Below are 17,192 nucleotides of genomic sequence, written 5' to 3'. Positions count from 1 at the left end.
CCGGTTTGGGAGGAAGAAAAGGAGAGAGAAAGAGAGAAAAGACACACAGATGGACAGAGAGAGACAGACAGACCAGTGTCCTTTGACTTTAAACAAATGAATGTTGACTTTAAACAAATGAATGTTATGTATATCCCGCCTAGTTTTAATGGCTAAGTTTCAAAGCATCTGTTGAACTGTCATTTTCATTTCATTTCTAATTGTAATAAGCTTAAATCATACTAAAATTCAGGTAGGTTATTGTCTGCCAATTTGGAAATGACAATGCAAACTCAATTTCATGGAAAAGATACACCTGGAATACTCAGAGGGAACGACCCTATTCTAATTTTCAGTTTTAAGAAAATGAAACTTGAAATTATTCATTAAAATTCTATCACTTACTGTGAGTAGACAAATTGCCAAGTGGATACTCAATAAAAGCTTTAGTTTTCATCAAATTTGCACAATTGAAAAGGACAGAGACATTGTTGCAGCTTCAAGCTTTTGGTTTTCATCACCAGGAGGTAGATTGTTATTAATTAAAACCAGGTGCCAGCTGATTCTCCAGTTGCCTCCTTTTTTCCCCAAAAAAAGAAAGAAAAAAGAAAAAAGGACTCGATACTTGTGAACTGTACATTTTGCTGATAACACTTCTGTATTTCACCTAAGTAAGATTTAACCTCAGTTCAGGGTGCATGGACAAATACACTCCCCCGTACTGTGTGTTTTATTTTATATGTTCTGTTTGAACCGTTTTGGTTTAAATGTTATTGCGCACAGCAGAGCTATTTGCACATTAGCATTTTAATACTGCAAGATATTGTTTACAATGTTATAACCTTTTTGCCACTTTTACCTTTTTGTTTTTCTTAATTATGTAATACTTACATATTATTCAACATAACATTGATACAGAAGTTGCAATCCTAATCTAACTGTCCTATTACAATGACCATAAATATTTTCTATTTTTTTCTGTTCTTCTATGTAGTGTTTATAGATTGTTGTTTTTACTTTAGTAAAGTATCTGAGTTTTTCACCACTGTCAATGACGTACTTCATTACCCCACCTCAAGGAAATGTTATAGTTACAGTATATGCTATGCTGGACTAATACTATATCAAATGTTTTGCTGTGGCGCCCTCTCCCGGTGTGACGTTTCTGTCTCAACCGCTTTAAAGCACTTTATTATCATTGGTTCAAAATGTCACCGTCGCTTTCTTGACCAATGGCACCAGTTTGACTTCTTCTCACGGGGCTTTTTTGTATGCATGCTCCTCCCCTTCTCTCCCCTCCTCCTCTACACAGACACACACACACACACACACACACGCACAGACACACATACCAACCCAACCCCCTGTGATGCCAACCCCTCCATGGCTTGGCTGGGCGGCATGTCTGTCGAGGCGGTATAATCTGAAACCAACCCGGGGGGAATATTATGGAGCAGACAATGTGTTGACCGAGATGCGACGGTGCATTAAATAGGTGATTAAATGTGCAGCGTTGTGCGTTTTACACCTCTACTAATATTCATTCCTGCAGTTTTCTGATGGCGCTAACTCTCTCCTCTGTGTAATCGGTATAGAATGCATCGTTGCATTATCATTTCTTCAACAAAATAATCCGATAATGTCTGTTGTGTTGTGTTTTTCTGAAGACAGTTGGCCTCCGCGGTGGGATGAAGTATGATCGGCGATAAACGCGCAGAGAGAAATCTGAGTCAACACAATAATCCATCTGGACATCGGTGGGGGGGAAGATGAGGACCATGATGGCTTCGATGAAAACGGCCTTATTCGTATTTCTACACTGGGGTGAGTTGGTACAGCCGCAGTCTGCGATGTAGCTACCTGTTTGCTCCACAAACAATGACTAAAACCGCCTCGCCATCTGTCACATGGATTTGCATGATTATGTCTTCATGCCGACCAATCACGCTATTAATTTACATAACATTTGTATCTTTATTCTAATGATTTGACTCCCCCCTTTTTGCCTATTGAACACTTAATCACACTCCTGTGGTCTAAGTTTATTACCTACAAGCCAAATGCAGAAGTGACAGATAGGAAAGTACAGTCTGACACAGAGCACACGGGCCTACAGGGGGTCTGATGGATGTTGAGCTACTTGTGTCAGAGAAACAGGTGTTTTTTTAGCCAATAAAATGTGGTGGCATACAGGAAGTCCCAACTAAACGTATTCACATCAGTAGGAACCTAACATTATATGGTATTTACACAATAGTTGTTTTATAGTGTCAGTGTGTTTGTTGTTTTATGACCAAACATTGGTATCAAGATTCTGGCAGTTTAACAGTAATGTCGTTTTTTGTTGCAAGCCTGAGCCTTTAATATAGGTTTATAGTGGCTTATTCTACTGTCAGGTGTGGCTACATACAATATTAAAAAAAACATGCTGTTCAGCTGTGTAATTTTCTAAATGTACAATTATTAATGTTACAAATGGTTTTGGGGGTCACAATTTGGTGTGTGCCAATGTCTTTTGCTCTGTTGAAGAGAGTTAATTCAGGATTATTAATTGTTCTGTTAAAAGTAATAAAGCGTCCTTCAATACACTCAAGCTTGCCCCTGCCCCCAACTGTAGCGCTATAGCAATATTATATATTTTGCTGCCTATTGAAGAGTTGCAGCAGTTGTTTCATCTGAAATGCAATAATATGTCTGAATATCTGGACTTCTTCTGTTTTTAAGTTTGTGCTTCACATTTGGAATATTTCTTTGTTGTTTGAACGACAGTTTAGACGTGACATTGACACAGTTTATATCTCCCTGCTCACAATATTAATAATAATATGAATCTTATCTAATAACCACATAGACAGTGTTCCTTGTCTCAGTCCTGGGGTCCAACATGCATCTCCTTGTGGGTTTTTGATAGGAAAACTGGGGTTCCTCCGTGTATCAGTATCTACTCCAGACAATATTGAGCATTGTCACGAGCTGCGGTGTCCCCCAGCCCTATCACTCAGAGCCCAATGTTAATTAGGATCTGATCCGCTTAAGCCTCCCACTAGTCTCCCATGTCATTATCTATGGGCGTGTTTTTATCAGGCCGTGGCTCAGCCTGTGAGAAAGCGCCAGTTGTTTTTAGGCCTGACACACACAGACAGGCAGGGAGTGCCAAAACATACCCAACTAGTATTTCGAGTTGTTCAGGTAGTTTTATCAGATATAGGCGCGGGTTAAAGGGTGTGTGTAAGTTGGTGCTGATCCTTTGTTCAGTGTCAGTTTGTGAGTGTATGTTTGTTGCCTGTTATGTCGAGATGATCTCTACGGTATGCATCAAGCAGATACTTTATTTGTTACATTTTGTTAGGTAAGCAATGTTTTTAGTCAAGCCTGATGTTGCATCACACATAGAATGACACCAGTCACCCCACAGTGAAGCATACAGCTTAAGAATTAAAGACACTGGTATTGGATCGCTACTCGGTATCAGGTCTGGAAAAGTCAGATCGTTGCATCTATCACATCTTATTTGTATTCTGAGATGATGAGTTTATCTCTCAGCTCTTGGCACCGCTTGTAAATTGAAATCAATCAAGCCAACATTACAGATGGGTACTCTTCATCAATTGTTTTTATACTTCTTCCCACAGTATGGAACAACTTATTTAAGATATTGGCTCTGGCTGGCCTTCCACTTTAATAATTCAATATCCAATGAAGTCAAGTTCAACTTGTTTGAGCTACAGCTTTGCATTTATTTAATTTAATTGAGTATAATTATCTCAAACGACAATGCTGATACTCACCTACATATATGATGTGACCGATCCACAGTAAATACAGTTTCTTTGTGTCTGCTTTTTTGGGGAAAGGAGAGCACTGATATTTAGAGAAAAAGACCTGGGCATCCCTAGTTTTAATGTTGGTAGTTGTCTTATCTCATGTTAGCATTTAGCTTGTTTATCACTTGGTTAAAGTGGCCAGAAAAATGGTCTTGCTGCAAAAAAGTCTGAATACAAACACATTTTTAAACATGCTTGATGATGTCTCAGCTTCCTTCTCTCAGTTGGCTTATTTTGAAAGAGGAACTTGTCAGTTTACGTATGTATCCTTATCAGGAGATAATTATGGCATGAGGAGTTTCAGGGCCTGTGGGTGAAAGATGGTTTCAGTATTTAAATAGAAAAGCTTGGTCTGAGCCTGTAACTATTTTAGAGGGGTTCCTGGGGAAGTGGGGTATGCAGCCAGACAAAGAGACTCAGTGCAATGCAATGACGCTTAAAACCCACAAGGTACTAACACTGAATATTTTAACTTATGACCGGAACACTGAAAATCCCCCATGTTACCAGGTTTCTATTAAACAGTAAGGTGACAGAGATATTTAATTTTTCTCTTTTGACCTGAGTTAAGTCTTTTATTCTGTGTGTATGTATAATGCATAATCAAAAAAAAAAGTATAATACCAGCTGCTCACAATAAAACTTTAGGATATTAAAATAAATATATACATTTTCTGACTTTTTATAGACAGATTAACAGATTGTTTGGGAATAAAGTTAATGGAAAATGAAATACTAGTTTTTCTTATTCACAGCATTAGCACTTTTTGAATGCCACTTTTACTGTATTAGAGTGAGATACAACCTGCTTCAGCTGAAAGTTGCTCACTCTTGTACTGTGAGACAACAAACTAGTTTTATTTCGCTTTTTAATGAACTGTTGTTCCTTTAAAGGAACCAAAAACATTCATCCTATGAGTGAAGAAGCTCATTAAGACAGTTGTGTTTTGTTTCATTTATTAGATGTGTCATTGTATTTAGAGGAAGCTGGCCCAGCCCCAGCTCTAGTGTGTTTTTCTCCTAAGCTATTTAATGTATTGATTCCCTGTTAGCCAGGCATCAGCTCAGGATATTGATCTGTGAGTCCATGTACCAAACATGCTGCAAGGCGAGACTGACCCACAGAAATTGACTTGGTTGTTATCGTTTCTAATCTTTCCTGCTCGTTCCTCACCATCCTTCACACTCCTGCTCTCTCTCCATTTTTCTTTCATAGCGCTCCAGTGCGCTGTGTGTCGCGACGTATTTCTTCCTGCTGGGACCCTCTATCGCGTTGCAGGGTTCCCCCTCTCCCTGCCCTGTACTGTAACAGGATTCGAAGGCCCACGTACGCAGGACTTTGAGTGGTTCCTGTACAGGGAGGATTCTGCGGGGAGGCAGATGGGAGTGGTGTCTACCAGGGACAAGGGCCTCCCTTACGCCCCGTTCCAGCCCCGGGTGAGAAATGGGGAGGTGAGGGTGGAGAGGGACTCAGGGGACAAAGTCCGGCTGGTGATCCAGAGGCTCCGACCTGAAGACCAGGGGAAGTATGAGTGCTACACACCCAGCACAGACAGCACCTACCAGGGGAACTACAGCGCCACAGTGCCTGTCAAAGGTAAGACACACACACACACACACACACACACATACACACACATACATATACAGTATATATATATATATATATATACGTCATACTTGTTGGTAAGATCAGTCTTTTTGTTGGATTTGTTGAATATAAGAAAAATAGAGAATATCTCCAGAGAGCGGCCACTCTGGGATTAGAAATCTCTTTTACACTTTTACAGGAGAGCCAAGACAGCAGCGGCACATAGAACGTTTAACAAAGAGATCACAAACATAGAACAGATGATGGAAATAATCAGAGATCAATCTAAAAGATGAGATTAGAAAGACATAGAATACATTTGAGAGAATATTAACAGAGAAAGTACCATTAGAAAAATATGAAAACAGAGATTCAATACATATATTAAAACCTATGGATGAATAAAAAATAACCCTGAGGATTGCAGGATATCCTAGAAGTCTGGCTGAATAAAATTATCTAAAAACACAGATCAGCTTCTGGCTTCTTCCTGTTTTTTTTTTTAGCATCTAGTACTGGGTATAGAACTTTTTGGTACAGATGGAAAAATGTATCAGAAGCTGGCATTTATAATCTTTTTTTTTATTATTATTGGATCAGATTGTTCCTGAGTTCAACATTTTTCTAATTCTGTGTATTATTAAAGTTCTTGTACAGCTGCTTGTGTTCAAAATAACATTCAACATCCGAGAACACTGACAGAGTTTTGTAGAAAGAGTAACTATTTCTTAAAGTAAGGCATTGAAAAATAAGTGTTTTGGTATCGGTACCAAAACCCTTGCATTATGTTAGCAACCATTTCTGCAGATCTTCAACCAATACCCTGCCCTAGTCTCAACTAGATGGAAATCATAGTTTAGGTGTGATGTATTGTGTAAACCAGCACTGTATTCCACTCCTGTCATGGGGGTTACTGTATAAGAAGATTGTATCAGCAACTGCACTTCATCAGCCAGATGGATGACATTTATTAATCATACTCTGTGTTTAACTTGGTGCACGAGGACATTCCTTATGTCTAAGCTGTTATTTATACTTGACATCTGGAGTTTAGCTTTCTGTTTGTCTTTCTTTTTATGGATATCCAGCTGCTCAACCTATCCACATCGCCAGTTCTGTTTCTATTCATCATGTTATTTGTGCAGCACTACGTTTATGTTTGTAGGGTGCTGAAGTGTGTTATCTTCATAATAGGCAGCTAATCCCCCTTTCTTTGGTAAAGCTAGTGCCCAAAGCTAAGGGTGGTAGTCACTTTCTGCAACCCTATTTCATGATTTGCTCCAGTGTTTTAAACATAGAAATGTCTAAACAGCACACAGGGTATAGAAAGTAAATCTGGCATATGTTTTCCTCCTATCTGGCTCCTGTAGCCTCCTGACACAGTATAATTGTCTGTCTGTTTTTTTTTTTGCACACCCACAGTGATCCCAGACACACTCCAGATCAGTTATTCCCGCTTACTAGCCGGCCAACCCGTGTCAGAGGGTGCCGAATTAACGCTGACATGCTCAGCCGGCATCCAATCGGAGCAGCTCACCCATCTGTCCATCACCTTTGGGAAGCGTGGTGGTGGAGAGGGTTTGGGGAGCGGAGCGGGAGGGGAGGTCAGCACTGTTAGGGAGATTATCTCCATCGACAAGCTGCTGGGGGTCGTCCCCGGACATTTGTACAAGAAGCGGTACGAAGATGGTGAGATCACGTTGGAGAAGAGGAGCGTGGAGGCTGGACCGGACGTGTACGTGATGAAGATGAGAGCTGTGCAGCCAGATGACACCGGCTCGTATTTCTGTGAGGCCTCACAGTGGATTCGGGACCCTGATCGATCGTGGCAGAAGATTGCACAAAGGTCACTGGATATTGGCAACTTGACTGTTCAGCAACTTGGTGAGTGAAACTAAGAAACCATGCCAGTATTTGTGCTAACATTTGCCAGAAATATATGACAAAATATGCCACGGTCACACTGTAACATGTATTATTGTGTGCAGTGATCATTGTTCAAACAATATACATTTGAAAGTTAATAATAAAATATTTCGGCACACTGGATAAAGAAGATAATATAAAACAAAGTTGACTAGTCCGGTTACAGAATAAACCATAGCAAAGTCAGCTGAAGTTTGGTTCTCTTTGTCCCTTCAAGAGTCTTTATTCTTTCACAGTGGCGTCAGTCGACCTGTACTTGTAGTGCTGTTAAGTACATTGGACTTTTTCCAGAATTTCAGGCTGAAGCCCTGAATGTTTCATTAAACACGTAACTGGAAACACATCTGCAGTCAGCTTGTCACCTTGTTTGTTGGCTGAGTGCGTACTATTAGAGTTGCAACTAACAATTATTCTTGTTATTGTTTAATCTGAAGACCACATTCTGGATTACTCAATTCATCATTTGGTCTAAAACAGTGAAAGATGACCATCACAAAGCAAGAAAATATATCGATACACTTGAGTATCAAGATATTATGTTTTCAATACAGTGCCAGAAGCAACCCTTTATCGTTTTTTTATTAATAGTTTTTGCAAGTATTCATTTTGTGTTGTTTAAACTCCGACTAGGTAGCAGTGTTGTGATGTATATTCAGGCTTTTGACTATTCCACTCGAACGTAACAGAGTATATGTATGGTGGTGTGTTAGATGAATAAATTAATTAGATAAATACAATTTTAATGTATTGCCTTGCTCATCAGGCATAAATGTGTGCCTGTAGCCTGATAGGTATCATCCCCAGATTCTTGCCAATACACAGCCCTATCACAATATAATAGAGCCCGAAGTGACTTTATCAAATGAATGTGTTTTATTGTAATCTACTTTTTACTATAATAGTATAGTACAGATAAGCAAAAGCAGCCCATTCTCACATTTTCAAGACTAAAACTATAAGAATTCAACACTATGTGTTCGGGATGTCAGGTGTCAAAGCCACTGACTGACAAGCTTGATGCTCAACTCTCTTGCTGATTATCCAGCCGGATTTGATGGGTCGATAGCTGGCCGGCCGGGCAGCTGAATAACTGCCTCCTGCCTCGCCACTTGGCTCAATTCAAATTCTAAAGAGCTTTTGTAGATCTGAAGGATTAAGTAATCTTTCCTCCCACCTTGGCCTCTTGTAGCCCACAACGAGGATGGCTATCTTTCTGTCAGACTGATGTGTCCATTACTGTCAGGACAACTTTCTTAAAACATTTAACATCTTGTTGATAGGGCTGTTAACCTGATATATATATATATATATATATATATATATGATATATATATATATATGATATATATATATATATATATATTAATATATATATTAATATATATTAATATATATTTTTTTTTTTTTTTTATTGGTGCAATATAACATTACAAGAAGAGATTGGACAACTGAAGGGTGTTAAATCATACGGGCATTAGGACACTAGATGAGTGCAATACAACGATTCATATTGATCTGAGTTTGGCTAGTGTTTGTGGCATGACCAAGAAAAGAGGGGGGGAGACAAGGTAGGCATGATAATAAGTAATGTAAGTGATGATAATGATGAAATGTAGAATGTGGGTGATTTTAATATCGAGGTGTTGTAAATTGACCAAAGAAACTTCTTAGTACTAAGTAATGAATTGGAGCTGAAAATTATATAGGTTAAATATAGTTTCTTCAGCAGTAAAATTGGAGCTGAAGTTAAAGCCTTGAATCTCATCAATCTGTGCATTGTTTTTCTCTCGCTGACAAGCACTATTTAGTTCTGTATTTTCTGTCTCACTAATACAATAGTCTGACGCATCTCCTTTTGTTTACTTAAATAATGTGTCTATTATTGAGCAGATCTGTGTCAAGAGATGTGCTGTGGTTAAATGAGGGTTTGCTCACACAATGGACCAGTGTTTATATCTTCCAATTATACCAGGTTATTAGTACTTAAAATATGAAACCTTTTCAGTTCATTAAACAAAGTTGCTGTTATGCTTCATTTGTGTCTCTGAATACAACTCAGTAATTTCATCACGATCAATGTTGAATTCTCTTTCATTAAGCAATAATATAAAAGAATAGTACAAGTTAAAGAAGAAAATATAAGAAAATGATCACAATCAGTTCGAAATTCAAAGTTCTTGATTATTTCTCTGTTGTTGCAAAGAATGTGCATCAGGTTATGAGGAAACTAAAACAAAAAAAGTTTAATGGTTATTCTTTGTATTCTGAAGATTAAATATCTAATGTACTAGAGAGGCCACTCTAGCTTTCCCACAGAAATGATACTCAGTCTATTGTTTCCTGTGAAGATCTTTACTGTCACAGACTAAGTGCTTGTTTGAGTTTGTTCCACCACCTTTTTCTAAGCCGTCTCTCTTTACCTCTTCATTCACCAGCGGAGTCTCTCAGTATAACATCTTCGCCCAAAGGGGAGGTGACCCTGCAAGTGGGTTCCCCTCTCATCCTGACGTGTGAGGTGTCGGGGCTGCCGACTGAAGTAAACTCAGGCCTGCTGGTTCAGTGGATGAAGAGAGGATCTGTAAGCAGCGATGCAGCCGGGACCGGGGGAGTCGAGGTGCTGATTCTCATTCTGCTGACTTATTACTTCTGCCAAGGAGGTTATGTTATCGGCTTGATTTGTCTGTTTGTTTGTCTGTCAGCAGCATTGTAGAAAATTACTATACCAACTTGGTTGAACGGTGTATCATGGGCCAAGGAAATACCCATTGTATTTTGGAGCAGATCTCAATCCCAGGGCGGACACAAACATTATTTATCACTTTCATTAACACTGCAAGAGAGCGTATTTGTGCTGCATTCATGTGGTGTCGGAATAATGTTTTATTTCATTTGTTTTATTGCTCAATGTGTGCGATTGTATAGGACGGGGGTAGGCAATTCCGGTCCTGGAGAGCCACTGTCCTGCATGTTTTAGGTTTCCCCCTACCTTAACACACCTGAGTCTAACAATAATCAAACTGTGACAAGCTTCAGCTGCTTGATATCGAGCAAATCATTAGAGTCAGGTGTGTTGGAGTAGAGAGAAACCTAAAACATGCAGGACAGTGGCTCTTCAGGACCGGAATTGCCTACCCCTGGTAGGACAATGTCGACTTGTGGGATGTGTTTGTTTTGCACCTGCACATAAACTGAAGTGGATCTTGTTCTCTTGGGGGTTTTTTTGTTTGTTTTTTAATTGACGCATTATAAATGAATATCAGCTTGCGGAGGGCAAAGAAACTGGTCCGCTTTCACAGAATACAAGTCATTATCTCATCTCATCTCATCTTCAACCGCTTATCCGGGGTCGGGTTGTGGGCAGCTCTAGCAGGGGACCCCATCTTCCCTTTCCCGGGCCACATTAACCAGCTCATAAAGATAAATTGATTGTCAGTTCATTTAATTGCAGGTCTGGATGGGTAATCCATCACAGTCACCATAGAATCTGATTTATCAAATCATCAAATAATTTATCTTTGTCAAAGTTACATTATTCTTGCATGGTTAAATTAGCAAATGATTTGAAGTATTTTCAGGTGTGGTGCGTTCAAGTGCTGGAGGCAAAGTTCTGATAAATAGCATGGTTTTTATGACGTTAGTGTCAGCCTGGCACACTTAACTGACACTAATATAAAGGGTTGACAGTTTTTGGTTAATTGCCTAAAATAAATCACAATTTACAATCTAACCCTTACTGACACACTGTATTTTGCCTTAAGGTGGAGGTGGCCCGGATGAGCCCAGTCGGTATTGTGAGCTGGGGGGATGACCTCAGCCGAGCTCGCGGGGCTTCTATGGAGAAAGTGGCTCAAGCGAAGTACTCGCTTAAGCTGTTCTCAGCCCAGCCCTTAGACTCTGGGGTGTATCGGTGTGTGGTGAGCGTGTATGCTGGAAGAGCAAACCCTGACCCGTCTACTCCTGCAACACTCACCCAGAAGTCTGAGGGAGTTATCGTGAACCTCAAAAGCAAAGGTGAGACAAGCTACTCACCTTCCACTGTTGATTGTTTCTTCTGCTCGAGGACATATGTATAGTTTTTCCAAGAAATTCTAGTAAATTCATAAAACTTTTTGTGTATTTTATGAGAAACGGTAATCAGGCATAAATAACACGTTGTAGCATTCTAGTGCTCGAGGGTAGACAACCAAAACTGGAATCCGTGGTTTGGTTCTCTTCATATTTATCAGACTAGTTGACCAGTTCCAGGATTTTAATGTTGGAGATCAATGCGGAGAGTATGAGACAAGACAAGACAGGAGCGGCAAAGCAGGGAAGGTGCTGGGAGAGAGAGATAGATATGTCCGCCTTCGTTGAGAGCCAGAGAAGGAGAGACATTATTTTTTCATTATATCGCATTATATAAATACTGTGAAAGAAATTAGACACTCAAACCACAGAGAAATGCACACAGCCTGTATTCAGAAACTGTGCCTTTAAACGAGCCGTCAGGACTTCTGTACAGCTGTGATGTCAGAGCTATAATATGATATATACATGGGTAGAAAGTGCAGCTACAGTGCTGTTACAGTCATTCTCTGGCAATAACAATACAGAGAGGGTAAGAGTGCAGATGCAGAAGAGCAGACTGGGGTTTTTTGGCAGAGGTTCTCGAGGAGACCGGCGCTAAGACTGAGGTTTATTCAGACAGACAGTGTGAGAAAAATAATGTGGTTTTGAACATTGAAGATATAAACACGTTCTCGTCTAGATGAGCACAATATGGGACCTTTAAAATAATTATTGCTGAAAATTGGAAACATCTGATGAAAATCATACAGTTTCATTCAGTTTTGCTCTTAAGCTGACATTTACTTATGTTCAGTTTACCTTCCATTACCTGTGCTCTTAATGTCCCACTTCCCTCCTCAGATGTGCTAGTTGCAGCTGTGGCTCAGCTCCCTCGAGGCCCCCTGTTAAAAAGAGGCAGCACCATCACCCTGATCTGCAACGCCACCGTGACAACCACAGGTCCTGCCCAAGCCCAGGTGCAGTGGCTGCGTTGGCCCATCCCTGAACGATTTATCAGGAAGGAACAGAGCCCAGCATCTGATGTTACTCTACCAGACCCCCCTGTGGAGGAAAAACCCAGACTGGTAGCCGCCCTCATGTATGACGGTGTTGCAAAGATCTACACCAACAGTAGCGAAATTAGCATTGATCGACTGTCAGCCGGCAGCTACAGACTGAGGGTCCACGCAGCAACAATGGATGATCAGGGCATGTATGCCTGTCATGCCCAGGCGTGGGGCCAGGACCCGCATGGAGGCTGGTACAACACAGGGGCCAAAGCAGAGTCAAATGCAGTGACTGTTTATCTGTATGCCAGAGGTAAGACTCTCCCAGGGTTTGTGGTTTTGGAATGTTAATAGTGATTGTAAATAAATGCAACAGATTTAAAACAGACCCAGTTCATAAAATATTTTTGCGGTACAGTTTTGCTGAGAGCAGGGCTCTTCTTAACACACACATTTAAACACATTCACATCTGGAAGCTGGCCAGTACAATTACAGATTGATCTGTTGGCTACTGAGCAGCTTCACTGCAGCAATTCAGGGTTATGGGGCAACTTCTCCATCAGAGTCATCCATTGTGGTCCCAGGATCGAAATGGTGACCTTCGACAGTGATGGAAAGTAACATGATACATGAGTTTATAAAATATTATCCATTGTTACAGATTAAACATCCAAAAATATGTCAATTGGTTAAAATTAGCTCCACCTTGAACAACTACAACATTAAAGTGCCGCTTAGGTATGAATTTGTCAATAATAATGATCCGATAATGTAATATTGTAACCCTGCCGCTCTGTATTATGAGAACCTTTACTTTTGATACTACTACGTACATATCGTTGCAGGACTTTTAAAGTATTTTTATACTGTGGTATTACTACTTTTACTGAAGTTAATGATTTGAAGAGTTCTTCCACCACTGACCTTTGGTCACAAGTTGGAGGGTATCCTGTGTAAACATCAGGTGTAAAATTCAAACATTTACTCTTGACCTTAAATAGTGTCTATACATTTTAAGTAGATTGATTCTTCTCTACTTCCTTCCCCGGCAGATAGCAGAGCGTGGTTCCCCTGACGTATGCACTTTATTTTGCTTGTTCCTGTTCCACGTAGCAGTAATTTAATTCAGTGGGACTCTGAACCCAGGGACCATGAGGACCATTCTCTCAGTTTTCTCAAACATTTCCTGCTGTTTATTTTCTTGATTGATCGTTCCATTTCTATGTTGTCTATTAAATGTCAACAACTGATAAAAAGTGCCCATTATATTTCCCCAGAGCCCATGGTAATATTTGGAAATCTTATTTTCATCCAACTAACACCCAAAGATATTTAATTTAGTATTTCAGCTCTACTGGCAGATTACCGTTTAAAGTATTTTAATATCAGTGGGCATATTAACATTTAAAAGGTAAAATGTGTGACCGGAAAATATCTCCAAGGCAAATTCCTTGTATGTGAAAACCTACTTGGCAATAAAAACCCATTCTGAATGGAGCATGTGTGGACTTGAGTGGGAGTCTATTGAAGACATGTGTATCTGTAACATCGGGCGGGGATTTTTTTCATACATTTTAGTTCTTCAATTACTGTCAAAAAATCCTGAATGGGTTAGTATAAAATAATGTCAATAATTGTAAGCCTCAGAAGCACAACACACATATGTACAGTGCAGTGCTCATCTTTACAACATGGATCGGCACTGGAAGAAAAGGTAGTTATTTAACCTCTGCCTGTTCTATGTGGGCGTCGACCTTAGATTGAGTTTCACTAGATGACTGAATCACCAGAGAATACGGTGCTTTTAGTTTATCTTATAGGACAGGCCATTAACTCGCTTGTTTCATCAATATGTGTGCTGCCTGAATGTTAAAAGTACTTTATAAAAACTCTATATCTGTATTGTTTTGTACCAAACAAATCAATTTTATTCCCAAAGGACACCTTTTCTTCCTAATGTGTGTATATATTTAGAATGTTCCCATCTGAATGTGAATAATAACACAATTAAAGTAGTTGATACAAATGTCCATTTACATCCTTTTCTCTTCTGTTTTCTCTCACCCAGCTGCTGACCTCCTCCTCATCCCTTTGGTTGTCGGAGTCTCGTCTGCCTTGTTTGTGGGCATTGTCATCATTGCAACAGTAACCTGCTGCTTCATGAAGCGACTGGCGAGGCAGCGCGCTCCAAAATAGGTGTCTGCTGTCGCCACCTTTCTGAGGACTGACTGTTCGGCAGAAAGAGGGGATGCATAGAACATAACGGATGAAATGGCCGAGGAATAACTTCCAGACAAAAATGAAAAATGACTGTCACCCTGCTAGATGATTTTCTGTGTTTCGACCTGCCTGTTTAACAATCAATGCCAAAAGATTCTGTTTTATATTCTCTTGTATTTTTATATCCAAACCTCTGAAAACAACAACAATATTTTAGTGATCTCTGCATCAGTAGGCGTAATAATCTAGATTTTTGAAGCCACCATCCAATGACCCCTCGTGGGTAAAGACTTACAATTTTTGTTTCCATGTTAGCTTAACCCACCTTTGGATTGATCCCTTTGTCACAGCTTATTATCTGTTTCAGCTGAAAAATACACAAGATACGCCAGATAGGTCAAAAGTAAAGAAAGTATTGCAGGTTTGTTTTGAGTCTCTCAGATGTGAGGAATCTCGCAGGCACTATGAAAGTATTGTTTCTACAGAAAAGCCAAGCACAAAAGAATATTCTGTGTTTTAAGAAATCGTATATACTGTTCACGTTGTTTCTTTCCTCAAACTGCATGTTTTTTCCTTTTATCCCAAAAATATCTGTGCATGGTTAAGCCTCTAGCACTGCCACCGACAGTCACATGAAAGCTGACAGCAGCATTTCAGCCTCCAGAAACTTAATATGAGCAGGGGCCTTCTACCACTCTGCATGTAAACAAAGTCTCTGTCTGTTACTTAATATGGAAGGCGCTGGCTGGGGGCTTTCTGATGCCAAGACCAATTGAGTACCAATTCTAAACTCAAGCATTCCTTGCATGTGACGCTTCACACTGAAGTGAATTCTCTTTTCAGACTTGTATAGATTTGACAAAAAGAAATGGAATAAATATCCATTATGCACTGAGTTGAAATGTGTAAATATTCTGTGGAGTTTAGCTATTTTTCTTAATATGAGTTAGACTTTGTCTTTGGCAGAGCACCAGTGTTTAACATTCAGCAGCAGTCTGTTCTGCTCTTTTGAAGCACTTGGACGCAAATGGGACTGGGACCAAAGCCCCTCGGTATCCTTTTTTTTACTTGATTTTCTTCCAGCTGAAAAGTTACTTCATTGCTGTACTTGAGCAAATACTAGGGTTTTTTTAATTTTATTTTGTACAATTAATGGTTCCTCTGCCCTTGTGACTGAGACAGAAAAACAGTACTGTGAAAAAGAATCGCTTGTTTGTTCCGCTAAGTAACAGAGTAACTGTTGTGTTGTTCACACTGTTTAGGTTACTTGTCCCTAAGGTGAAAATCTCCTAAGCAGCGCTGTCATATGACCTGATAGCTTAGTGAAGTCTCAGTATCATCGTCATCATGTGGTTCAGACCACCCATTTCTGCTGCCAGGATTTATTATGACTATAGCCCCAACTTCTAGCCCACAGAAATCTGTTGGACAGATTTACTGTCTGCACACTTATGATGAGTGAAATCCATCCTCCTCTTCCTGTCCAAAGTAACACTTAAGTTTGTCATGCGAGCATGCCGCGGTGCACGCAGTGTGTGATCACTTAAAGTTAGGTACATGTTTGTGGAAAGGAGGAAGAAAGTCAAGTTTGTTGTTGTCCAACTTGTGGCTCTCATGTACTTATTCCAGGTAATTTTTCCTGCTTTTCTAAAAATCTAAAGTTTGCAGTGAATGAAGATCTCAGTCTGTCTTTACTGTCTCCTGGTAACATTGTGCAAGTCCCTCTAAATCTGCCTGTCCTCCCTAACCTTGCCGCTCTAACCCATCCGATTATACATGTCTTTCACGCACATTAGGGAATAAAATCACAGCTCTGCTTGCTTCCTGAGCCACTTTGTTCCAGATCAACTACTCAAAGCTGATTTGTCTTCCACCCATACCCACCCACCACATGATTACACATTTGCACACATAGACAGATGCATGTGCGCAGCGGCAGCAGCACAGTGCTGGCTCGCTAGTATTTCAGATGAAAGTGAGTGAGTATCTGCATGTTCATCTCTAATCCCTGTTTATGGCTGCAGTTTGTGTCCATCTGCCCTTCCCCCTCTCTGTGTGGCTCACATTCGATTCATTTCAGTCTCTGTCCCCTGAGAAGTACAGCCAGCTGTAAAAAGTGTAGCACATAGCTGTAAAGTGTGAACGCTGCTATCTAACTTGTGCTTTTGTTTGAGGATATATTAAACCTTTTCATGAAGGTGTTATGTTTTGTTTGGACTGTTTACTTATGCTTTAATACCACTGTCCCTGAATACATCTTGCTGCCATCGAAATATATAAAGGCAGGTTATCACTCAGTTTGTTTCTTATGGTGCTTTGGCAAACCTGCCAGTTTATAAACCAATAAACCACTCTGGATTTGTAACGTCACTTTGTTTTTAATTATTCCTTTATTTTTCTACTGCTATGACAAAAGTCTGTTTTCAGCAGAGAACCTGTAAATGTTCATATCTGGAGACAGCTGAGGTATTATTGCAGGCCATTCGGCGTGGAGGAAAATAATCCAATCCGTCTAAAAAAAGTGTTCATGTGCTAGTTGAGCATATTTTCCATCTATATAGTACGAAAAAAACGTCAAGTAACGTAAACGTCAAGTT

At 39.9% G+C, this 17,192-nt stretch overlaps 1 protein-coding gene across 2 annotated transcripts; it reads left to right on the top strand.

The window, feature by feature from the left end:
* Window positions 1-1,334: 1,334 nt before the first annotated feature.
* igsf8 (immunoglobulin superfamily, member 8) lies at window positions 1,335-16,965 on the top strand. Of its 2 annotated transcripts, none has more exons than XM_083939320.1 (8): window positions 1,335-1,474; window positions 1,647-1,803; window positions 5,020-5,400; window positions 6,817-7,278; window positions 9,756-9,934; window positions 11,079-11,331; window positions 12,229-12,687; window positions 14,444-16,965. In XM_083939320.1, exons 2-8 carry the CDS (start codon window positions 1,749-1,751, stop codon window positions 14,569-14,571), a joined length of 1,917 nt encoding a protein of 638 aa, XP_083795446.1. In that variant the 5' UTR covers window positions 1,335-1,474; window positions 1,647-1,748; the 3' UTR covers window positions 14,572-16,965. The 2 variants fall into 2 exon arrangements, with proteins under 2 accessions (XP_083795446.1, XP_083795447.1); XM_083939321.1 differs by having other exon boundaries at window positions 1,414-1,474; window positions 1,651-1,803.
* The last annotated feature ends 227 nt before the right edge of the window (window positions 16,966-17,192 follow it).

This window comes from Echiichthys vipera (genome assembly GCF_963691815.1).
Source record: "Echiichthys vipera genome assembly, chromosome: X".
NCBI classification, from domain to species: Eukaryota; Metazoa; Chordata; class Actinopteri; order Perciformes; family Trachinidae; genus Echiichthys; species Echiichthys vipera.
The sequence above is the reverse complement of the archived record's forward strand: the minus strand, read 5'-3'. Positions and strand labels throughout refer to the sequence as shown.

What these genes read in the sequence shown, in the direction of transcription:
- igsf8 (XM_083939320.1), top strand. Translation starts at nt 1,749, where the DNA reads ATGAGGACCATGATGGCTTCGATGAAAACGGCCTTATTCGTATTTCTA. An exon ending in CCGGGACCGGGGGAGTCGAG is followed by an intron (nt 9,935 to 11,078) that starts GTGCTGATTCTC and finishes TTTTGCCTTAAG; the next exon opens with GTGGAGGTGGCCCGGATGAG. An exon ending in TGTTTATCTGTATGCCAGAG is followed by an intron (nt 12,688 to 14,443) that starts GTAAGACTCTCC and finishes TCTCTCACCCAG; the next exon opens with CTGCTGACCTCCTCCTCATC.